We start from the raw sequence: 26393 nt of genomic DNA, 5'->3' as shown, positions 1-26393 counted from the left end.
TAATTATTTTAAATTAATAAAAAAATGCAGCTCTTGTTCTATTATAACATGTTTCTATATATACTTAAAATGGCGCCTAAAAAAATTTTATTTTATTTAGCTTTTACAAATTAGGATAAAATCCTACAAGTTAGTAAAAGTTCGTATCAAAATATGATCTAAGATTACTAACTTATCACTAAAACAATAATTTGTTACTACAAAATAACAAAAGACTTATGGTATCTCTATTTAAAAATAGAAAACCTAAATGTTCTCATACTATTATATTATTTGCAAAAAGTTAAGTTAAAAGTTGTAATAAACTCAAAAGAAAACTCACCACTCTAACACTTTATAATCGAGAAACTTGTATCACTTACTTGATGGAAATTTCGACAGAAATATAAGGAGACCGACCGCGATGCCTTCCCCAAAGGCTCTGGCGGACGCACTTCTGTTTCATGACATCTACACAAAGCTTCAGCCAATAGGGGCGTTGTTTTCATATAGGATGCCTGTCATGCGCACTACGTTTTAATGCCTTTTATTTTGTCCCTTATTAAGATCGAAAATTTGATCATACAGTACAAATAGGTTATTATCAACAGCAAACAACACTCTTAAATAATAAATCAGTTGTTTTTCTTAGAAATGAAAATATTTTATAAAGGGCTACGGCGTCGTTTATTCATCTTTCGTCTCAAGGACAAGCCTGTATGCATTTAATAAATATTTTGTTTGTTTCTATTTACAATATCTTGCTCCAAGGACCTTGTACAGTGCAATTGAAACAACCTTGTTAAGAGAGGTGTTTAAATTACTTCAATTGAAGGATAGAAAATCTTAATACAAAATTAAGCAAATAAAACTCACATTAAATAATTAATAATTTTATTTTTATCCTCATTACTACATACGCATAAATTACAATGCGTATTTCTAAAAACATCGTTTTACCGTGGGTTACTAAGCCCAAAATCTCCATTTAAAACATTGTTTTATCAAAGATAATGACAGGAATAACGATATCTTCTATATATATAAAAGAAAGTTGTGTTAGTTACACCATTTATAACTCAAGAACGGCTAAATCGATTTGACTGAAAATTGGTGGGCACGTAGCTTAGAACCAGGAAACGGACATAGGATAATTTTACCCCATTTTCTATTTTTTATTCCGCGCGGACGAAGTCGCGGGTAAAAGCTAGTGTTTTATATAAATATTTTGATCTAAGAAACCCATGGTAACAAAACTCATGTATTTTGTTTATTTTATTTGATTACAATCTTATTCCTGTGTATACTGGTGTTAGAAAATAGATATGTATTTTAAAATAATCCTTAGCACTTTTACGCGCGACTCCGTCCGCGCGGAATAAAAAATAGAAAAGGGGGTAATAATTATCCTATGTCCGTTTCCTGGTTCTAAGCAACCTGCCCACCAATTTTCAATCAAATCGATTCAGCCGTTCTTGAGTTATAAACAGTGTAACTAACACGACTTTCTTTTATATATATATAGATTTTACATATTACATTTTTGCAAATTTAATTTTAAACGGAGACAGAAATTTTATATTACAATCATGTTTTTAAGTGGTCCGGAGTATTTTCTTCTTTTTTAACACGTTTTTTTGGTTTTCCTTTTGTTTCCATTGCCCTTTTTTTAATATTCCTTTTCTCGGGAGTTACATTTTTTCCAACATCAGTGGTTGATTTTAATGTAGAATCTATTTCTTCAATGGATCCTTCGGCATTGGTCGGTTCATTTTCACTGTCTGTAGTGACATCATGTGAGTTATGTCTGTCAGGAGAGGTATCATCTCTGTCATTATTATCAACATCGCTATCTTCCATACAAATGACGTCAGATTCATAATCATCCGATGAAGCGACATCTGGTGTCACATTCTGGTTACGATGCATGGTAATCCTTGTAGTAAACGTGGAAGATGACATTTGTACTGATATATTCTGTGCAGAATCATCAAGATTTTCAATACACACCATCATTGTGTTGTTACTATTGTTGGTACTGTCATCGTTATTGTTATTTCTGAACATTTGTAATACACTATCTGTGCAAGTCGTGGAACTAATTTCGAACTCGTCATTTTCAACTGTTTCATGTTCTGATGATTTGGGCGTTTCTTCCATCATTATTATCAATTTATTGCAATCTGAAGGAAAAAAAATTATTTATAAGTGTTACGATTTTATTTTTTACTTTTCAATTTAAAGAACATGTTAATTTGTTTATGAATTTACTTTATTCTCAATTTACCGCGTGTTTACGCCTAGGAATATGACAAACTAGCCACGATCGCGCTTTGCATGTGACATGTACACTGATTCTAGTAATATTAAAAACGCATTCGTAAATCTTTAAATTACAAGTAAGAAATTTAATTCCGACACATATTTCGAACATCTATATATGTACAATCACATCAATTAAGAATTAAATTATTTACTAAAGTTTAAGTGAAATCAAAATACGTTCAAAAAATGACTCACCGCTTCAAAACTATATGTTTCAGGAAAGTCGTATGATTCTTTTCCGAACAAAGGAGTGGATATACACAAGTACCGCTCGCGTCGCCGTTCCCAAAACCTCTGGCGGGCAGTGTTAGTTTTCATTTCATCTTGAACAAGCTTCAGCCAATAGGCAAAAAGCTTACGTTAACTTGTCATGCGCCATGTTAAGGTAAACTTCCACTGTCGTAACTCCTGTATTACGACAACATTACCATCCCTCTTATTCTCTTGAGAAAAACAGAGATAGTAAGTGTTCAAATACAAATAATTTTTTAAATACCTCTTCTGGAAGACATTTATGAAAAACATTCCTTTACAGTTAAGTACTCTGAATTCAAATGAATCGGATACCTTGTTTGTGACCGTTAGCGTCTCGCGCTAACTTTGCATAATACTTGGCCTCGGACACTGTATAATTTCTTTAAAATGTAACCAATCCGTTATCATTATTCGTATTATGGTGAATATGTTCGGCCGTCGTCTGGTGCAAGATGTCGAATGATTTTAAATAAATTTGACGATGAGAGTAGGTATTACGTGATATATCGATGAATTATTTTTGAAGAACTAAAGAACAAATTAAAGCATAGTTCGAACAGAAACACCTCTAGTTTAATTTTTCATCACAACAAAGAATTTTTGACGTCCGTATCTATATATATAAAAGAAAGTCGTGTTAGTTACACTATTTATAACTCAAGATCGGTCGAACTGATTTGACTGAAAATTGGCGGGCAGGTAGCTTAGAACCAGGAAACGTACATAGGATAATTTTTACCCCGTTTTCTATTTTTTATTCCGCGCGGACGGAGTCGCGGGTAAACGCTAGTTTATAAATATAACAAAGCATGTTCTTAATATTGAATATATATTTTTAAGTTTAGGTAAACAAGAAACATATTTTATGTTTTGTCATAATTTATTTAAGTATAAGTACAAATACATAAGTGATTCAAGTTATTTAAATTGCATTTCTAGGTGCAGCGCAAAAATTTGCTACAAAAGTCTTGCAACATTGTCATTCAAAATTTGAAACAAATCCTTTGTCTTTTAAACCCTTTATTACAATTTTTATTTTTCTTTCACAATTTAAACTAAAGGATAAATTAATATTTTTATTAATAAAAGATTAAAAAATAACCAACTTTTAGTAATCGACAAAAATACTAAGTTTGCAGTTCCAATTTTTTTATCCATATTTTCTTAACTTTGGTATAACTTATTATATATTCACCTACGTTGATATCTTTGGTATTATGTAAAATCTAAATAAACTATTACAAAATGTTACTGAGATGTATTGCATTTTTACTTGCATATATTTAATAATGTTGCTGGTTATACGACTAAAAAACGTGTTATATACCGCAATGGTTAATAGAGAAGAATTATTAAGATAGTTAAGCAATACTTAAGTAATATATCACAACACTAATTTTATATTATCTAGAAGAAATTGTGCAATAATCTAAATATGACCTAATAATATAGTATGAATTTTTACTAATTAAATGTTTAATTTTCTTAGATATATACAAATATTTACAGTCTTCTTAATTTATTAAATTTTGCAACTATGTACATATTTTTACATTTATTTAATTTTATACCTAAACCTACGATACATTGTGATATTTTATGCTTATATAATGGCTTTAAAGGGTGCTGTACTGTTATATGCTTGGTATTTAATTGTAAATGTGTATTTTAATAATATTATTATTCTAGTATATAAAACAATTGCTATGTAAAGATTTTGAGTACATACTAAAGTTCTATTTTCAAAATAGTGTATTCGAAATTTTAAATTAATAATTAGGCAGTCGAAGTGTTGTATGTATTTAGTAAACTTACTACTTTATATTTAACAGGCAATTATACGCAACTACGAGTATAAACGAAAATATAAACTTACTTTTATGCTTATGTATGATTTTTTACCATTTTCTGGCTCGGCCTTGACCATGGTTATCCCAGTTCAGGCAATCTATAATCTTTAGCGCTTTCACTACAAATTGTGCTTATTACATATATTTAACTATGAATGAATGTTTATATTCAAATGGTCCCTTTTCATTTACAACCACACTTTTTGACACTACACTGCGATGTCACACGCATTCTGGAACAAAGGTTAATTAAATTAAATCATAGGAATATATTTCCTAAATCTTTATCTTTTAAATGTTTGTTAATTACTTAATTCTGTTTAATTGTGAAAGTGTTTGTTCCAAACTTCAAAATAAATATAAACGATCATTTATAATCTGAAACTGCTAAAGCTTGTTATCCAATTTTTTCAACATTTGTATAGCTTACTTAAAGCATGTTCAAGTGGACTGTTAGTGCTCATAATTAAGTGAGAGCTCTTCGAAAGGGATCTTATTTTATAAAGTTTGAAAGAAGAAGGCTTTGTGCTTACTAGACAATCATACCTGTCCATAGATCACACAGTAGTGGGTGGCTGCAATACCACAGCAGCGTGACGGACCTGCATAGCCGCCGGTGAGTAGCGCGGGCAACTGGTTTCAACAGTCGTGGTTCCAGCATATCGACTGTCACTGGAGCCTTGGGACGGCTGCGGACCGTATAAAGCATCCGCTGGCAACACCTTGACTTCACTGTTAAAAGTTTTAGGAATAAGTTGACAATTAAATGAAGAAAGAGGAAAACTTTATGCATAATAAGGCAAGAGGGTCTAGCACGAATATTCATGAGAACGTTTTCGTAACGTCATAGACAAAACTTGTACACTTTTGACGTATTTTGTCGAAGACGCAAAGGAGCGTGTCGCAAATTTTTTTACTAGGTCCTCAAATGTTTCTTGTTAATTGCTCTTACCTGTTTAATTCATCAGTCTTATATTCGACACTACCTGAAATCAAGAAAATTATTATTTCAATTTAAATTTTTCTTACAATGAATGATTGTACCACCCTTCCACCCTTCGACTTCAGACAGTTAGGGGATGAATTTTAAAAATACAATTTTAATGCTCTTATAATAATATATAATAATAATATAAGCCTTTATTCAGACAATATACAAACAGACATAATTTAACGTTATAATTAATAAAACAATCATTGTCCGTGTGTCAATTTGACAAAGGCCTCCTCCATTTTGGACCACATTCTTCTGTCTCTCGCTGTTCTGGGCCATGCACTCCCCGCTACCGCTTTTATCTCGTCTACCCAACGAGTACATGGTCTACCTCTTTTTCTGTTCTTGTGTTTAGTATACCAGTGCATTATTAATTTCGACCATTTTTCCTTTCCTCTAATTGTATGGCCCGCCCATTTCCATTTCAACTTTTTGGCTACGATTGTGACGTCTTTTGTTCTGGTATGCTTCTTGATATTTGAAATTCTTATTCTGTCCGACAATCTCACGCCCATCATACATCTATCCATGGCATTCTGACACACTGATAATTTTTTATTTTGAGCCTTTGTGATTGCCCAAGTCTGACAACCATATGTCATTATAGGTAGAATGCAGGTATCAAAAAGCTTTCGCTTGATAAACATGCTGATATCCCGATTTGTCATAATATCTTTGAAGCTCCAGAATTGCTTCCAGGCGTTACCCACACGTCTATCTATTTCTTTCGAGGTTGCATCAGTTGGCGAGATTAAGTGACCTAGATAAATATATTCTTCCACATATTCCATAATAGTGTTGTTTATATGTATAGGTATTTTCTCTCCGTTTGTCATGATTTTTGTTTTTTCTGTATTCATAACTAACCCTACTTTTCGACTTTCTCTATCCAGGTCATGGAGCATTACTTCCAATTTTTCAGCTGAAGGTGAGAAAACTATCAAATCGTCCGCAAATCTTAGATGTGAGATGTTTTCGCCATTTATGGTTAGTCCTTCTTCCTTCCAGTCTAGGTGCCGAAAAACTTCTTCCAGAACGGCTGTAAATAATTTTGGTGATATAGGGTCGCCTTGACGGACACCTCTTTCTATGTTTATTTCTTTCCCTTCTTTTTCTAACTTTATTTTTGCTTTGCTATTACTGTACACTTTTTTCAATATTCTTATGTATTTATTTTCAATACCTTGGTTGAGGAGTGCTTGCCATATGAAGTCATGTTCAAGGGAATCGAAGGCCTTACGATAGTCTACAAAACAGCAATAGAAATTTATATTAAATTCTTTGGCTTTTTCAAATAGCTGTTTCACGACATAAATGTGGTCTATTGTGGAATAACCACTCCTAAATCCTGCTTGTTCTCTCGGCTGATTCTCATCCAAAGTTTTTGTTAATCTATTTAGGATAACTTTGGAAAATACTTTATAAATGTTAGACATGATACTAATGGGTCTGTAGTTATTTATGTTATTCTTGTCTCCTTTCTTATGAAGTAATATTATGGTCGATGTTGTCCACTGATCAGGTATTACCTCACTCTCCAAAACGTCATTAAATAGGTAGGTAAGGGTAGGTACCAGGTGCTCTCTATTTGCTTTAAGAAACTCGTTGGTGATCCCATCTGAACCTGGAGCTTTATCTTCCTTTTGGGTTCTTATAGCTTCGTATACTTCTGCAGGTAATATATTCGGTACACTATCTCCCCCTGACAGGTCTGTGGTCTGAGTGGTGTTTGTTTTTGAATACAGATCTCGGAAGAAATTAGTAGCTTTCGAAATTATTTCTGGTCGTCTTGATTCTATTTTGTTATTTTTATTTATAATATTTGGTATCCAATCTGTTTTATCTCTTAGTTTTTTCAATGCTTTTTTAGTACCTCCGGTTTTTTGAACACATTGTTCTAGTATACTTAACTTGTATTTTCGTTTATCTTTCCTCATGTTAGTTTTAATTGCCTTACTTAAAATCGTTATCTCTTTTCTCGTGTCTTTTGTTTTTTCGTTCATTGATATTATTTCAGCTCTTTTCCTTAATAGGTCTTGTGTTTCCTGAGTTAACCACTTTGCCCTACCCTTCTTATTGCTGGGAACACTTTTTTCTCCTGTAGTTATAATTTCTTCAAACTTGTTATATTTATCCTGAATATTGAGATGTTTCATTTTTTCCCTAAGAACTTTAATTTTCTCTTGCATGTTTTCAATGTTGATTTGTTCTTTAGTATTAGATACTTTTATTTTGTATGGTCTGTTCCTATCCTGTTTTATTCGTAATTTTGCTCTCACCATTCTGTGATTGCTGTTAAAATTAAGGTTATTTATTACTCTGCAGTCCTGAAAAGCTTTGCTTTTATTGGTCAAAATATAATCAATTTCATTTCTGTGTCGTCCGTCTGGCGACTCCCATGTCCATCTGTTATTGACACGTTGTTTAAATGAGCTATTCATTATTTTAAAGTTATTCTCGTATGCTAGTTGGATAAGCTTTTCCCCATTTCTTGTTCTTCTTCCATAACAATATGGGCCTAGTGCTATGTCTTCTCCCTCTACTCTTTTTCCAGTTCTGGCATTAAAATCGCCCATCACTATTAGATTCTTGTGAGTATGGTTTTTAATTGCCTCTGAAAGGGTAGAATAGAAACATTCGATTTCAACAGCAGTAGACTGTTCTGTTGGAGAATATACTTGTACAATCGACCATATCTCATTGTTCGGGGGTAATTTTATATTAAGAATAACAATACGTTCGTTAATACCAATAAATCCGTCTATGTAATGTTTTAGTTTTCTTTTAATTAGAAAACCTGTGCCGTAAAGACCAGGAGTGTCTCCTTTGAAGTAGAAAATAAAGTCGCCATAATCTTCTATACTCTCCCCTAGTCGGCGGACTTCGCTAAGTCCAACTATCGACCAGTTGATGTGTTCGAGTGCTAAGATTAGTTCGGTCAAGCTTTCGTCAGTTCTTAATGAGAGAGTGTTGTATGTGGCAATGTAGATTATGTCTTCGCTTTGTGAGGATGTAATATTCTGCGGGTGTGCCTTGCGTTGACCTAAGTTATTTGGAGGGTAATGGTCATCTTCCCCCACGGTGACCGGCCGGATTGGGGTGTATTTTATTTTTGTTGTGATTGTATTGTTATGTTTGTCTATATCTATTTTCCGGTTGTAAGGCGTGATGATTAGTTTTTTGTTGTTGAGTCCGTTAATGATTGTGATCTGGGTCTGCTGGATAGATAGTCCATCATGTTCGTTTTGTTTCTCTTCTTATAGTCAGCTCTACTAACGACTTCTTTACTGTTAGATTGTTTTGGTTGTTCTTGTGTTTGTGGTGAGAATGATGTTTCTCTTTTTCTTTTTTCACGATTATTTTCTTTCGTCGTCTTTACTATGAGCTTATCATAGTTGAAGTACGCAATATTTCCTTTCTTTCTTTCTTCCTCTAATTGCATTTGTTGTTCTTTTCTTCTTTCTATTACACTTTTTGGAAGATCTTCTTTAACGTAAATTCCCTGTGGTAGATTCTTCTTACTTCTCATAATAAGTTGTTTTTTCCAAATTGTTGAGATGGACACTACAATTGGCCTAGTTTTGTCCGTCATTTTTCCAATCCTATAAGCTTTGATTATCTCATTGTTTTCAATCTGCACACCAGTTGTATTTATAATTCCTTTAGTGCAATTTATAAGTTCTATTTGATTTCTTTCTTTCTCCTCAACCCCGAAAATCACTATGTTACACATTCTTCTTTCTTTTTCCATAAAAGCTATCTTTTGCTGAAGTTCTGAAGTTTTTACCTTTAAGTTTTCATTTTCTTCTACAAGGCATTTTACTTTATCGTTCATAGCTTCCATTACGTTTTTAGTTACGGCGTTTGTTATTTCTATAGTTTGCTTGCTCAATTTTTCTTCTAAAAATTCAATAAGTAAATGCATATTTTGATCCATTTTTTGAACTTTTTTTTTTTACTATGGTTAATATTTTCCCTAATTCTAGGGAAAATCGTTTAGGATGGCAACTCCTAGCAAAGATGTCAGACAGTCAGTGACTTTGACGTCTGTCGACAATGACTTTGACGTCTGTTGACAATGAATTTGAAGTCTGTTGACAATGACTTTGACGTCTGTTGACAATGAATTTGACGTCTGTTGACAATGACTTTGACGTCTGTTGACAATGACTCTGACGTTTCTTGACAGTGACACTTGACAGTTGAAGTTGCCGATGGAATACGATGACGCAGTCTTTTTTGATGTTGGCAGAATTGTGTAGTATTATTTTAAAATGTTGGCACAATGTACACAATATGGCTAGCTGACTTGCGGTTATTGGTCTTGAGTGAACAAATTATTTCTCCTTTTTCACTTTTAACACTACGATTCACCAGAACTGTTACTGACATATGTAGTTGCGAGTACTTAATATCGGTTTTTTGCACTTTTGTTGAAGTTTAAATGAGATAACTATTAATATTGAATTTAAACACGGCAGTCGTCGATAAACAATGTTTGCTTTCTAACGCCGGAACCGGAATCTATGCTCTTATACGTAATTTAAAATCTCTGCTCGAAATTTTGAGATCTAAACCAAGTAGTTCGAAGTGTTTTTTTTTTAAATTAAAAGTGTGCTTTGATAATATACAATTTAGTTTCGTATTTGATACATTTGGATAAATTTACCTCTTCGTCGTCGACAGCGCACGATGACACACAGCAGCAAGACAGCAAGCGCGGCAATGACAAGCGCAGCCGCGATGACGGGCGCAGCACGCGTCGCCTCTGTTACCGAAAAATTGTCTGCGTGAAGAGATATCACGGCATTTAATAATATTTACTACTAAACATAACTTAAATAAAAAAATTAAAATAAATTTAGATTCACTTTTACACTCGGAGCAATTAACGGAATAAAAGTTGTTTAAATAGCCTTTAAAGAGACAAAATCGATTAAAGGGTTTTAGACAAATTTTACGGAAAAGCGCGAAGAAAAAGAAATTGCAATCACAGTACCCAAACATTAATAAAAAGGCATAAAAAATTTATGGATATAAGTTTACTTCACAAATGAAAACAATCTCACACTTACCATGAACAATAAGGTTAACGGTGAGTGAAGTGACTCCCCTCTCGTTCTCCACATGTAGTATGTAGTCGCCCGCATCAGGCTGGCCCACATCGTCAATGCACAGCGTATAACGATAGCAACCGTCTACTTCTTCCTTATCTAGAGCTCTGTAACGCCCTGTGAATAAATGTTAAAACATTGTTACCACTTATTATAAAAGGCTAAGAAGCAAATCATCATGACAAGGTTCCCATAACGTTGCTTAATTGAATAGAAAATTGGGTCTAAGAACTTAAAATAGTGTCTGTCGTATAAAGCTAGTTGTATTAGAGATAAGAAATGATTAGCTCATTTAAGAACTACCTACGGACTTCAAGTTCAAACACTTCAACGTGACAACAATACACGTTCTATGCCACCATTAACCAACGCGGAAGAATTACAGTGGTAAATTATCTCATTAATAAAATAACGGTTTTAAAGAATTTCATGTTTCGTGATATGTGTGACAACAGTTGTTCATGTTTACCAATCTCTGATGGTACATCCATTCTCCAGCTGCCCCATATCCACGAGGCGTCGTCAGGGGCTGGTGCGGCGCACACGGTCGCGTGCACTCGACCCTCGCCACCGCGCCACGCGTGCACCGACGTCGCCTCGAAACCCATAGGTGGACCCAGCACTTTCAATATTATCTCTTCTGATAGATGAATTCTATTAAACATATGGTAAGATTAAGCTTTATGTAATGAAATTTTACACAACTTACGTAGGGGCATTTGAAATCTATATTATGTGTTACATAACCTTCCTTGCAGCTTACAACATAGCAGTATGAGTATGGTCATATTCAATTTATGGTTCAGGAGCACTATTGAAACCACCTTAGGCTAGAAAAATTAAAAATGTATCGAAAGATAAATTAAAACAACTACTTTATTTTAAAAAACAAAAAAGTGATTGAGGATCTAGGCCAAAGATAACCATGCCGTGGTAGAAATGTTAATTTGTAGAAGAAGGTTCAATTTTCATAAAGAAAAATTGTTCAATTGTTCATAGCTTACTTTTCCTCATGTCCAATGTAATTCTTGGCGACACAAATATATTTCCCGTGTTGATGATAAGATACGTTGTGGAGTTGAAGCTGCGTCGTAGACGATATGAGATAATCATCATCGAATATCTTGTTGTCATTGGAATGTATGGTAGACTCTGGTCTGAAATAATGAAAAAGGTTGGAAGTTAAAGAATTATTGCATAAATTGATTCATTCTTTTGCATCGAACAGTTTAAAAACTTTAAAATACTTTTGTTATTAAATCATTGAAATATTTTTACCTGTGATACCACTGGTATAAAGGATGTGGATTTCCCTCTGCTCTGCACTCCAGAGTCACTTGTGAAAATAGATTGGCATCAATTACAAAGTCTGGACCAACCCAGGTAACACGTGGTGGAACTGAAATTAATAAAAATAATTTTTTTTATGTTTATATAAAGATATGTCCAGGGGTAGAAGACCTTTATGTATCAACGTGCTATGAAAAAGTTCAAAAAGTTTTGTCTTTGAGATTATTGTGTATATTTCGTACCACAGGAATCACTCGTGTTCGCTCCTTATATAATAACTACTTCACTTTGTCGTACTGCATTCTGAATTTTGTGATCAGTGACGTGCCCAAAATATTGTGTCGCGTGCCATTGGTTCGCCACCCCTGAACCCTGGCATTGCCAAATTAAAATTAGTTTAATACCATACTTACATTTAACATCTATATCAATTTTGACTGAATCAGACGTCCCAAGGGAATTTCTTGCTTGACAACCGTAAGTTCCTGTAACATTAAAACAACAGTAAATGAAAAATTGCTAAAGTAACTAAAAAAACTATTGGATATCAACGATCAAAAGTGTGAGATTGATAAAATATGCGTAATAAAAGTTAAGCTGACCTGAATGATTCCTTGTTACAGGTGCAAGTATAAGCTTGGGACCGTTAGTTGCGATGATTTGTCCATTCTTCGTCCACCACACGTAAGGTTTGGGGTTACCGTCCGCTTTACATTCCAACGATAACACACTAATGTTTTCTTCTAAACTGGATAATTCACTTGCATCAGCACCTATGATAGATGCTACTGGTACATCTGCAGATTAATATAAAAGTCATTTGAAATACAATACTTAATTAAATAATAATAATAATTAAAAAGATACTGTTAAGTTTTATAGCCTGCGTATAAACATGTATCCTTGAACGAAAAACACAATCTCTAAGTCTGATCGAGTTGGGAATACCGTTGGATACAGATTACACTAGTCAATTGTTTCGGACAGGGAATTGTACGAATCAAAGTTAAGTAATCGTACAGTTTTGCAACACACCATCAATACGGTGCTGATGAAATTGAGAACTTTATCTCCGTGACAGGAATTGTTACATTCCGATACTAAGCTGTATATATAAGAAATGCTAAGAGACCGACATCTCTTTGTTAGGCCAGAGGAACATTATAATCAGAAGAATAAGAGAAGACTGGTAAAATATTTTTCTATCCACTTACAGGTAACATCGAGCATTGTATAAGAGTCGCGGTAGTAAGGTGGTGGGAAGGAGGGATGGTGGGCTCGGCACTTCAGCCGCTTGCCGTGCGCGGACCTGGTTGCTCCCATCTCAAGCACGGACCGCGCCGCCCACACACGCGGTCTCTCCACTTCAGATGCGTTCGTATGACTCCATGCTGTCAATCGCTCTCGTTCTAGAATGTATTAAAGCATTAATTAATAGAAGTTCTTGCTTAAAACAAAGTGTTGTAGGGAAACTGTTTGGTGTTAAATTCTTTTTTCAATTTGTCACCTCGATCATCTCGATATTCAACTTCTTCTTTTCTTAATCAAATAATTCATACCTATAATAATTATTTAAACCTTACTCTAAACAGAATATTTCAAACGAATGGCCAATTGCAAGTTTTCAATCTCGCAGGTACAGAGTTTTATAAAATAAAAGTCTACGGTAAAAAAAGGTAACAAATTTGAATTTTTATTGCATAGGAATGGACTTGCAGCGTTGAACCATGTTACAAATGGTTATTATAATTTTTTAATTTATTGAGTTTATCTATATTGTAAACCTAATTGAACTTGTTCTAAGCATTGCATTTATTACATTGCCGTTAGTTCATGTAATTAGACTCTTATTTCGTTTTTATTGTGTTAGGATTTGTGATACGGGTGTAGTCCTTCACATGATTCTTTTATAAAATAATCATTAACTGCTATATTTTCGTTAAGTTTACAATTGAATTCAAATGCTAAGCCTAGTGCTATTAGTTCGCAATTGAAGTTGTTTAATAGACAAACATCAACAGTCTCGGATGTTTAAACTTGCATCGCATACTTAACATTATCACTTGCCAAATGAATGAATTTACGTAATGATATTTAGAAATTTGTGACATTTAGTAGTAAGTTAATGAGTAACCTTAGTATATAATTTTCTATGAATTAGAATATTTATATATATTTCCAGCACATTTTCTATGATTTTTATAATGCAAAATGAATAAATTTTTATAATTTTGTAAAATTTGTAAAACTGCAATAATTGTAGTCTTACCCAAGTACCACTCGATGTATGCGGGCGGGTTGCCGTATCTGGCCTCGCAGATGACGGTGGCTCTGGAACCGGCGGGTACCGTGATATTCTGTCCTGGCAGCACGTGGGAACCGTTGAAGAGAATCCTTGGGGACTGCGGCGGGACACGCACAGCAAGCGCGGCGGGTGGACTTGATAAAGCATCCTTGAAAGTACATAAATAAACGTGTGAAATTGTACAACCATATAACACATTATAATAAACACAAATAGGTCAGGATTTATAATGATAGGTGCCAATATTTTATCTTTGTTTTTCCTTAAAAGCTGTCAAGCATTATTCCAGTGAACAATTCAATAATTGGCCGCTATGAAATTTATACAGTAACTTTACATTTTATATGTACCTGGACATTATAATTGCTGGCGGTGACTTGGCATTGCCACTGACCGTCGTCCAGCTGTAGTGTGGCCGCACGCACCCACAGCGAGCAGTCTCCGTTCACGGCACTGTGCTCTCCGACCCATTCGTACTTACCGCGGTATATGCCTACGGGCTGGAAAAAAAAAATAGAAGAAAAGGCAAAATAACGTGATCGTTCCATTCTATAAATAATTATATCTTCATACATTAAACAATTGTGAATCATAGTTCTAAATAAGGCTAAAGAGCATGTTATTATGAACAGTATATGAATCCACACAAAGTATATGATCTTTGCATTATAAGTGATCATATCTTTGACCACATTTTCCCAACAGGGATTCCCTCGTTTCTCTGTTTAATTAAGTACTGTATCTAATTAACGTATCGACCATTATTACGCTCCCGTCAGACTCATAACTATTTTGTTATTGAAATTTATCGGCGGATATTCGACGTGGTCGAATCCCAAATGACCCGAGCCATTGTTTTATAGTAATGAATGTTCGACGAAAAAAAAATACAAAAATACGCATATCCAACACTGAAAAGTGTTTAAAGGAAGAAAAAGATAGAGCTGAACAAAGGAACGATGAACGGACTCAATAGTACATGCGAATAGAACGAAACAAGGAGCTCGCTCCGGGCGTATGAACTAAGCATTTGTTTGCTGCACTATGCAGTTGAAAAAATGAACTGGAAAATGTATACCTTTATACAGGGTGTAACTTGAGAAGTGTATCAAAAATTTGTAGAGGTCTAATTATAATAAGTGAAATAACCTTACTTCCATTGAAATACGATGAACATAAATTGGGTTTAATCGATAAGTATAGAGTTCCTCGACCCCTATAAAAGCTTTTGATCCGCCTCTCAAGTTACACCCTGTACATCATTCTATGAAAATTTGCTAATACTATTGTATAATAATAAAGAAAATAAGTTTATATTTATAATCGTTTTTGATTCGACTGTTTCGATTATATCGCACATTAGAAATATTGTTTTGCATTTATTTATTTCCTTCTATTAAGTAGAGGCCATTACATACTTTTTGCGAAAGACCCAATTTCCGTTGTTCTGTGAACTAAACAAAAACTGACATTAAACATTGTATTCAACTTTTTTCGCGACGACTGTCGTTAGCAGTTTTTTGTTTTGCGAAATTAATCCTACGCTAAATAACATATGGCGTGGAAGCCGCACGGGGACGTTAAGTCATACAAAAAATTATCAGGAAGTGCGAATTACTTGGCTCCGGAAGTATTTTAAATTAGATTATTTTTATATACTTCCTTCGTTTTTGTCTAAAATGTGTCTTTACCTTTTTTATGTAAATTTTGAAAAGACGTAATTTTTTTTTTTTACTTTTAATTGAACAAAATATTCCATTCGCATCCAAAAAACTATACAGTAGGTACGCCTGTCAAATGCATTTAAGGGTAGTGTAACCCCTTTTTGTTAATGTTGATTAATTATATACATGATTGTTCTCGGTTTTTAATTAGGGGTTTGCGAATATCATTCGAATCGAATAATTCCATTAAATAATTTGCAAATTCTGAAAGGCATTTAATTCAATTCAAGTTGTTTCTCGAAACTTTAAGCTGATGAGATGAATTCGAAAATCGTTACTTATATTCGGAACTCGAACGAATATTAATATTCGATTCAGAACTCGAACAAATATTACTATTCGATTCTGAACTAGTATGAATATTAATATTCGACTATATAATAATTAAGTTGGAATAACTAACAAAATATTTGTTTCATTTTAAATTATTTCAATATACGCTTAAAATTTATTTGCATTGTAACTAGTTTCATAAGAAAATAATGTACGACCACGATAGTGGAACCAAATAAAATAAAATCAAACCCAACATAAATAAAATCAATATCCATTATAATTAATTATTCTGGTGATATTGACTATTTAAAAAAAGGAGTTATAGTTTCACAATAACGCTTGTTTTCTCACCCTTACTTTATTATATTCAAACACTTGAACATCTCCTCCGCTACAGAGATGAGTTTCGTTTACCTACTCTATCCAAAACTTACTTCCCAAACTTCTGACTCTGTGGCTTTTATAACTTAATATAATAAAAACTAATATTGTAAAGTTACTTCGAAATTATAATTGTTTTTTACCAGGCTTGTTCACACTATTTTTCAGATATAATTCCTATGATGGGAACAAGTTAATATAAATAATTATTTATTTATATATTTATTTATTTGAACATTTTTCCTTTTCCAGGCATCGTTACATATAATTTTTTAACATGCAACACAAAAACAATTTACTTATCACTAGGAATTACTATACTATTCAATTAATATACGTTACCCAATGACTTATAAGAATGACTTTAAAAACATCTTAGACGTTACCTATTTATTGCCCTATGTGTGTATTCTCAAAGTAGGTAATTAGATTACATATATAACTTACACGCAAATAATTAACATTAATATTCATAGAAAAACAGGATTTTCTTTCTTTTTTTTATTGCTAAGAAGTATAACTTGTCTAAAACTAGTCCACGACTCTGTCCGCACGGAATTAAAAAAGAACTTAATTAGTAGCCTATTTCTTCTTTCAGATGATGTTCTGCACCTATATCAAAGTTCAAACAGATCCGTGCAGCTCTTCTGTAGGACCGGAGGATGTACGGATTTATAATATTAGTAAGATTGAATTAAACCGTGGAAAGTACATAGCTTTTCATTAATATGAATTCACTACTCAAAAAGATTTAGTCCGCTTTGATCCGTGTCACGTGACTAAGTTCACGTGGATGAAAGTTGAATAAACCTCAGCTAATGTACTACCACAACCTACGGGAACATTGATAGAACTACGAACGCATAAGAACAAATTGTATTACAGATCTGACTAGACCAACTTCGCTTTATCCGGGGAATGAACACTTAAAACTGATTTTCAGATTTTCTCCGCAGGATGCAGAACATTTTGAAATTTGAGAGCACCATCTGTTCTTTCTCTTATTGCTTTCATTGAATTGGTATTGTACTTATTACTGCAGTTTGCGTTCCTCAGTTTTGTTCTCTTTATTTCACAGGTGAGTCGGATCTGGTTGAAAATTTCAAGCACTTGAGTTTTGTAACGACTAGCGTATATAACAACGCAAGTTGAGGCAATATTACTGAAGTGTCCTAACGTAATATCGGTAAGAACTTCAATCGTTAAATGTATCTTCGAACTTGCAAATTGAATGGATGTTGGTTTAAAAGACTTAATCTTTAACTTACAAAGTCGAATCTTTACATTCACAATTTTATATATAGCATAAGTTTGCAAAGTAGTACGGTTTAGATTATAGACTCTAGAAAAATGTCTTTGCAATTAATATAAGCCTACGCTTCGGTAACCGAATCACCGTGTTCAAAAACTTGTCGTTGATTATTTTTTTAATTTAAATTTTAACTACTATCTTACTAATATTATACATGCGAATGTTTAGATGGATGGATTGATGTTTGTTTGAAGGTATCTCTGTAACGGCTCAACGGATCTTTATGAAATTTGGCATAGATATAGAAAATAGTCTCGAAGAACACATAGGCTACTTATTATGTTTTTTTTTATTCCGCGCGGACGGAGTCGCGGGCGACTGCTAGATATTTTATAAAAAAAGGTAAAAGCGGGCACGATCATTAAACTTATAAAGTTCTATTAAAGAGAAATATAAGTATGGTATTGGCCTTTTAGTTGACAAAAGAGCTCTATAATAGGCTTTGCGAACCGTTCTATTGTGATATCGGTTATGGTAATAGGCACTACTGGTACAACTGACCTATTTTAAAAAAATATGAAAAATAGGAATGTCCAGAACTTATTTATAAATCGTGAAGAGCCTGCGATGCCACTTGACTTGCAATCTGCACGTCCAGGGTTTGGATCCTGCCATGTACCAATGTGATTTTTGATTTTCGATTTTACATATTTGTACATTTACCCGACGTTCTTATGATGAAGGAAAACATCGCAACCTCTACATACCTACGGAGAAATTCAAAGATATGTTTGTTTTGACAGTGGTAGATTCCTCAATAACAGTATTTGTTAGGAGCACAAATGGCTCGGGTCGACCGGTGCACGACCACACAGAAGACAGGCGTAAAGTGGAATTCATTACGTGTTTCATCTGATGAGTGTGGTGCCGAAGGCCTAATTTTGGTCCTCTTCTCCTTTCCACCCTTATCTTATTAAGAAAGGATGGGAAGGGGTAGTGGATTTGGCGGAAGAGGGGATGCACAGAAAGAGGATATTTTCCCATTCTGTGCGTCCCCTTCCCCGTTGATTAAAGATAGGCAATGCATCTGCATTTGCGGATGTCTACGGACAACGGTCGCCTCGTTATTTCGGCGAATCCCGGTGGCCGTTTGCTCTTTTGCCACCTTTTGATATAAAAAAGTCAACAAACCCGCACTGGGCCACCGTGGTTCACTATGGCCTGATAATCAACTTACAAAACAATTCTAATTACTAAGACTTACACTAGACAACTAGAGTTAACCTTAGATGATGTTGAACACTGATTATTCGGTTAGACCATGTTAATATGAAGGGATACATGCTTAAAGTTCCGTTGTTATCGTATTCCCTAAATAGTGGACTAACCTTATTGCTCTCTGAAATTTGGCAGAGCACCATAACTCTTATGAGAGTATTGATGTGTACAAATGGTGATAAAACATTCTAAAACCCGCTCGTCATATTTTAAATATTATATTCATATGTTCGATATATCACGCAACACTTATAGAGGCTCAAATTATACCTCCGTACGCTTTTCATCATATTAATGGCCTCCCAAATAGTAATGGCGGGTTAGAATCGACGGCGCGTGAGCTTTCGCGGGGCGAGATCAAATTTATTATCGCCAAGTCATCAGGTTTCTTGTAAGGTATGATAAATGCGTTACGTGTTTACCGATGAAAGGAGAACATGAGGACAATTACAAATATTTAGAAGCCACATTAATTGTCAGTTACTTTTAGATCAAACTATGATTGAATCTAAAATTAATTGCGTAGTTTTGATTCTTAGTCTATTTAAGTCAAGTCTTCTAATAAAAAAAACTTGAGAGGTGTCAAGGGACACCCGGATGGAACGAAGTTCCTTTCGATTAATTAGTGAAGGAACCAATGTTTATTCTATGAATAAAAAACTTAAGTCTTCACAAGAAGTACATTTTATTTCTATGAATTTTCGTTATATATTGTGACGTCGTTGCCATGGTGAAGTAGCGCTCATTCGTCGTTAACATACTTACTATAGCAAAAAGTGTCGTGACAACTTTTCGTAAGATTTTTTTCCGTCTAGCCCCCTTTCACAACGCGCGATAAGGAACTTCGTTTCAAAAACCTAAATCTTCTAATTCTTAACAATCATTTATTTGACCTTACAGATTATGTAACATTTTTTTAGGCAATGATTTTCATTTCCTCAATCATCTTATCTTCACATATGTACTTCTATTACTTAACCGATCGTAAGCTCTGTTTTAAAAAATTGTATTAACCGTAAAAAAAAGAAAAAAAAAGGAATACAATACTGTAATTTAGCATAAGGAATATGTGAAAAAAGAGTACGGACCAAGAGTCTAGAAGTAGAAATTTTTTTTTTTAAACGACACAAAACGTTCTAGTATGACTAACTTAATATGCTGAATACATCACTTTATATTTTGCTTGATTTATATTTAAATTCAAATGACGAGTAAGACTAGCTTAATGTTTGTTCCTCACAAAGACAGTGTAGACAATCGATGGAACGATTCGTACCTGACACGGAGTGAACACTGGGCCACTCCTAACACAATAAGGATTTCACTTCACTAATATCGCGTAAACTTGCTTCGTAATTGTCAATAAATCGCACCAGACCTTTCCGAATATCGTCCAGGGAATACCCGAGGCTCCGTACACTTGAGTGTAAATTCAATATTAACATTACAACAGAATACAATGATCATGTATTCAGATAGTACATTTTATATTAGACATCAAATACATTTTTAAAACAATCGAAACATTTAGGTTAGATATTTTGAGGAGATGTGTACAGAACGATTTCATGTTCAACTTAATTTAGATTGTAGGTGTAGACAGTTCTAGAGAAAGTTTGAAAAGCATAGTCTATTTTACAAGCTTTTATTTAGTGTCACCTGTCCCGATGTTTGTCAACTAATCTTGCAAATTAAATTTAATCCACTTTCCGGTTATTGATTGATTTGAAATTTTACAAACATATGTAAATTCCGTGACAATGCAATATTATGGTACAGATCTGATTATGAAGCGGAAAGGTAGGAACTTCGTAATGAAACGACACAAAATTATCTAGCTTAGATTTGCTTGACTTTGTTTTGAATAGTTTGTCTTTTTTTTTAATTTCTTAATATTTTAATTAACAAGAACGTCATAAAAGCTAACATTTTTTAATTTTACAGTGTTATAAATCTTCTATATATAAATATTTAAAATCGGGGTACACCAATTACCTTCGAAACGTATATACGTTGTTTGTTTAGAAAAAAATCACGATCGTGTATCGAAAGGTCATTGAACCCCAATTAGTTTTTAGAATTCCTAGTTCGTAACTTACACTCGAAATTCCCTGGACGAATTTTGATCGAGTATTTGAAGTTTCAGTGACGTAGGTCAATTAAAAACTACACGCTAGACGGTCGTTAGAATAGATTTTTATACACTAGATCATATTTGTAAAGAGAAGAAGAGAACACAGAAATTTTAATAAAAAGTTAAATGAAAATAATTGTAACGTATTTAATTGACAAGTCCAATAACCCATGTCCAAGTGTATTCAACTTGGATTTTTTAATTTTTTTTTGCAAAGAAAAATATTATTTAAAAAAACTTTGATTTAAAAAAGTTTCACAGTATTTCCCTTGTTGGACTGGTATAAATAAATAATACAATAAAAATCTGTATTCAAATGCATGTATGCAATAACTTCAAGAACAAACTATTAAATTGAATGCACCGCATAAGCAACATTAACTTTACCGAGCTATTATATTTAGATAAAGTTCGTCGCTAACTTATATCTGACTAGCGATTCAACACGACGGCTAAATTTACAAGGAACTTCATTTAACAGTTCCCTCACGCAAACAGGTATGAGTTAACAGAGAGATTTCCCTGCATAATGTTAGTTTATTTCAGTAAATATGTAACACTAGAAGTCACCCACAACTACGTCCGTGCGGATTAAAAGAAAACTTAATTAGTAGCCTATGTGTTTTTGCAGACTATGTTCTACATCAATGCCAAATTTCATCAAGATCCGTTGAGCCGTTTTAGAGATACCTTCAAACAAACATCCATCCATCCGTCTAAACATTCGCATTTATAATGTTAGTAAAATTACAGAAGTGTAGCTTAGTATTGTCCCATATCAAAAGCATCAATTAATTTAAATTTTAGTTTTCATCAATTAAAATTTTACAGTATTTGTATGTATTAAGTTCCTTTTTTTCCAACGTCAAATGCGTTAAAAGTAATTTTTTTTTATCTTGAAATGTATAAGGAAAAAAGAGAAATTATGACCACGTAAAACTTAAAATACGTTTTTATGTGAGTCTTAAGTTATTGCCGTAAAGGCATGGTTCTTATCACATGTATAGGTACATATCATATTGTTGTCTGTTAATTTTTTAGCCTACTTTTAGAGGAATGAGGTTATCAATTCGTATGTATTTTATTAACATCGGTCCTGGTGCTCTGATTTTGACTTATTTTTAATTAATCGAAAGGCAATTAATTGAATTATTTTTAATTAATCGAAAGGCAATTAATTTAATTATTTTTAATTAATTGTCTATATTTTTTTTTTAAAGAATAAGAGTGGGATGACAAATTGTTTTGTTTTGTAATTAGTCTAATGGAGGAAATCAAATTAAGGAATTGACTAGTAATTAGAAAATTATCCATTTTTTAATAGCTCTCTAATTCTCATGTCCTATGAATAATCAAAATTAATGGTTTCGTAGGACAACGATTAAAAAGATAAAAGATTCTTATCGATTAAATCATTTTGTCGATTTGTTTGACTTTCATTATCGATTGCTGTGAATCATTAATAGACAGTTAATCGTTTTAACGAAAATTACATACAAATGTACACACTACGATTATTGTAATAAGAACTAACAATAATTTAGAAATATATTAACTAGGTATTTTTAGTTGGTTTGCATATTTCATAATTTTTGTTTACCATGGTAAAGAAACAAGAGCGTTGGTGACTCAGGGGTTAAGCACTTGACTTGCAATCTGTAGGACCTTGGTTCGAATACCGCCATGTACTAATGTGTTTTTCGATTCTCGATTTACATAGGTACATTTATCAGACGTTCTTACGGTGAAGGAAAACATCGTGATGCAACCTGCACATATCTAAGAAGAAATTCAAAGATATGTTTGAAGTCAACCAACCCGCACTGGGCCAGCGTGGTTAAATATGGCCTAGTCACCCCTAACTTAGGGTGGGCTCCGAGCCCCTCAGTGTGGGACGTATAGTGAGCTGATGATGATGGTAAAAAATTTAATAACATTCAGTTCAGTTCAAAAACTTCCTCAAGTCTTAATACGCATAAAAACGTAAGCTATATTAGGCAAAAAAAATTGCTCCAATATTTTTTTCTTGTAGCAACATTTAAGACTTCTCTCAAAGGAAAAAAAGCGTTTACCTTGTTGTCTTTCTGCCAGGAGCAGATTCCCTTCTTGTCGGATATCCGACACTTGAGCAGCGCGTCTTCACCCGGGTTCACTTCCGTGTACGTCGGCAGCTCAGAGAACCGCTGCACGCCACCTGCAATACAAATTATTACAGAGCAATGTTTTTGACTTTTTACAGTATAAGGCAAACGAGAATACCGATGTGTGTGTTAGCTCATTTTCCTTCTATTCGAAGACAATGTTGCAATTTTAAATCAACATAACAAATCATGCATGTTACAGATATTTTCACATAAAGCTATTTATATTCTGGTACGAAAACGTAATCCGATATTAGTATTCGTTGAACGCTGAGTCTCCGCATAGCCAGTCAACTGAGAAATGAAAGTAACATTTGTTTCTCACGATTTATGAGATCACATTCAAGTCACATACCTTCTGAAGTAGACCTCTTGAAATTACAATTTACAACATTTACTATTATTGCATCTATTTATGTCCAAGTTCAAAGTTAACAGGTTAAAAGAACGAGCTCACTTTTAGGCTTAATTAGAAACATGTTTCTAATTATCCTTACCTGATTAGAAACATAAGTCTTATTGTCGCTAATAGTGACTCCTAGCTTAAATATTAGACAGTTAAATTATTACGGTATTATTCAGAATTAGAACCGGCTACATTTATCAAAGTTCCGGATTAAAATGTTACCGTAGCCAAGAAGTAGCCTGTGTATACAAATATAATTATATGTTTGCACCGGAAAATCTAAAACTCATAAACTGATTTTGATAAATCAGCCAGTACAAAGCTATTAATCGATTTTATTTCATCTTCGTGCGCAAAGTCGGGTTTATTTTTAGACTAGCTGTCGCCTCCGACTCAGTCCGTGCGGAATTAAAAAACTTAATAAGTAACCTATGTGTTCTTCTAGATTATTTTCTACATATGTGCCAAATTTCAACAAGATCTGTTGAGCCGTTCCGGAGATACCTTCAAACAAACAAACATCCATCCAAATATTCGCATTTATATATTAGTAAGATGAACATAAAAACATTTTCAAAACCTTTTAAAATATTCGTTACAATCGCATCAAATTTGATTATGAGTTCAATTTTTCTAGCCACTTCTTAAAATACCAGGGGAATGAAATGAGATAACGGATTACATAACACTGTAATTTAATTTGGGATTTTTGTTTTATTTCGAAAGACAACTAAAAAGAAACAAAGATTAATTCAAAGACCTTTTATAGTAACACTTCACACATATAAAATCTGCTAAAACTAAATCTAGTTGTTCATCTAAGTCAGAATCCTGTTTGTCGTCTGAACGTCTGATTTTTATAAAGAAAAGAGAGGAGAAAAAAAACTTGAGAGGTGTCAAGGGACACCCGGATGGAACGAAGTTCCTTTCGATTAATTAGTGAAGGATTTTATTCTATGAATAAAAAAACTTAAGTCTTCACAAGAAGTACATTTTATTTCTATGAATTTTCGTTACATATTGTCACGTCGTTGCCATGGTGAAGTAGCGCTCATTCGTCGTTAACATACTTACTATAGCAAAAAGTGTCGTGACAACTTTTCGTAAGAATTTTTTCCGTCTAGCCCCTTTTCACAATGCGCGATAAGGAACTTCGTTCCAAAAATACACAAAATAATACAAGAAAAGGATCAGTAACTATCAACTTCAAAGGCGAAATTAGGAAACTTCACGATATGTTTTAGTACTCTGAGGTAAATCATTCTCTCATTTGACCCAAGTAACTAAAGAAGTAAAATTTGATACAGCAATATCAACTTCAAGTTAACCTATTAATTAAGTTAATAACCAACAAATCCGTACTAACTAGCTCAGCTATTAAACTAATCCACAAATGCATAATAATGGATCTCGTAACAACGTTGTATCTAGGCAACAAAACACGGAACGTTTAAAGCCTCACACACCCTCGACCAACTTCCATTAGCCAAGTGAATTAACACGAAAAGTTTTGAGTTAAGAATTCATATAAAATACATTTAAGAAAACTTTAATTACTAATATTTTTAAGTTGAGATTACGTACCTGTTGTAGATTTATCGGTTTTTGCCTGACTAAAAGAAGGGTAATGTAAATAATATATCTGTAGGGCTGTACGTCGGTTTCTAGGTATGTGTATGAGGGGATGTTGTACGTAAAATTGAAAAAAGTATGCTTAGGTTTTTTGGACACGTTGAAAGGATGAATAAAAAGAGATCAACAAAGTATACGGACTTATAACGTCTATATTGATGTGAAATTTAAGAAGGAAGGTATAAAGAGGACCTGAAACCGACGTGCATGTATGCGTAGATTAATGTAGAAGGAGCAAGAGAGGAGTGTAAGGACCATGCCTAATTGAGGTCCGTGGTCTCTGCCTACCCCTCTGGGTTACGGGATCACGCCCGTATGTTATGTTATGTGTGTTATGTTTTTGTTGATATTGTTTGTATGTATGTCACTTCCATTGTGAACGCCGGTTAGTCGCTGTAGTGTTTGTGTCTATGGAATAGATACAATTCACTGTCTCATGTACCACACTGGAAGGACAGCTGTCTCTGGGTAGTTGAGTGACGAACGCGGTACGAAGCGGACGTGCGCCTGCGCTCCAGTGTGGTAGTGGTGAGCCAGTGTCTGTCCTTAATCATCTTTAGGGACCCTATGGTCCTACAAATGGCGACGAGGTGAAAAAAAAATAAAAAAAACACACAAAATAGGAAATTGGTAACTATGTCCGTATTTTGCGCCCTAAGTAATAAAATACTTGTGTGTAAATTAAAACATTGCAATCAAGATATTTAATTTTATGCCTAAAAGTAGGGTACAATTATTATAGATTTCATAATAGAAGAAAGATGACAATATGATACGGGGAACATTAGTTTACAGTCTTATACGATTTTATAAGTTGTATACGTGTAAAATAGTAATGATGATTTATTGCAAGCATGCGATATCACTTCCGCCGTCGTTATCTATTTATTATGAGTAGGAATATTTGTCTATTAAAGTTTAGTTCACAAAAATTTTAATTGTCAATAATATTTACAAATTATTACAGCTACCTGTAAAAAATTAATTGTAAAAAAAAAGCGATTGAAATTATTGTAAATTATTATACTTTCGAGTACTTACAATATCAATCTTCATA

The 26393-nt window shown here is 33.6% G+C and overlaps 1 protein-coding gene across 1 annotated transcript in view; it reads right to left on the bottom strand.

Annotated features, from left to right (window-relative positions):
• Positions 1 to 4458: 4458 nt before the first annotated feature.
• Positions 4459 to 26393, bottom strand: part of LOC106717763 (hemicentin-1-like) — a 38971-nt gene continuing 17036 nt past the window's right edge. Inside the window, exons 2-15 of the mRNA XM_045680587.1 lie at positions 23230 to 23351; positions 14463 to 14612; positions 14077 to 14260; positions 13022 to 13216; positions 12410 to 12604; positions 12221 to 12292; positions 11796 to 11916; positions 11522 to 11674; positions 10987 to 11171; positions 10479 to 10634; positions 10073 to 10189; positions 5362 to 5395; positions 4956 to 5141; positions 4459 to 4642 (exon numbers count right to left, since the gene is read on the bottom strand). Coding sequence (XP_045536543.1) covers positions 4967 to 5141; positions 5362 to 5395; positions 10073 to 10189; positions 10479 to 10634; positions 10987 to 11171; positions 11522 to 11674; positions 11796 to 11916; positions 12221 to 12292; positions 12410 to 12604; positions 13022 to 13216; positions 14077 to 14260; positions 14463 to 14612; positions 23230 to 23351 — 1859 coding nt within the window. The 3' untranslated portion in view covers positions 4459 to 4642; positions 4956 to 4966. The remainder of the gene's footprint in view (positions 4643 to 4955; positions 5142 to 5361; positions 5396 to 10072; positions 10190 to 10478; positions 10635 to 10986; positions 11172 to 11521; positions 11675 to 11795; positions 11917 to 12220; positions 12293 to 12409; positions 12605 to 13021; positions 13217 to 14076; positions 14261 to 14462; positions 14613 to 23229; positions 23352 to 26393) is intronic.

The sequence above is a fragment of the Papilio machaon genome, chromosome 13 (genome assembly GCF_912999745.1).
Source record: "Papilio machaon chromosome 13, ilPapMach1.1, whole genome shotgun sequence".
NCBI classification, from domain to species: domain Eukaryota; kingdom Metazoa; phylum Arthropoda; class Insecta; order Lepidoptera; family Papilionidae; genus Papilio; species Papilio machaon.
This window is presented reverse-complemented; position numbering and strand designations above follow the sequence as displayed.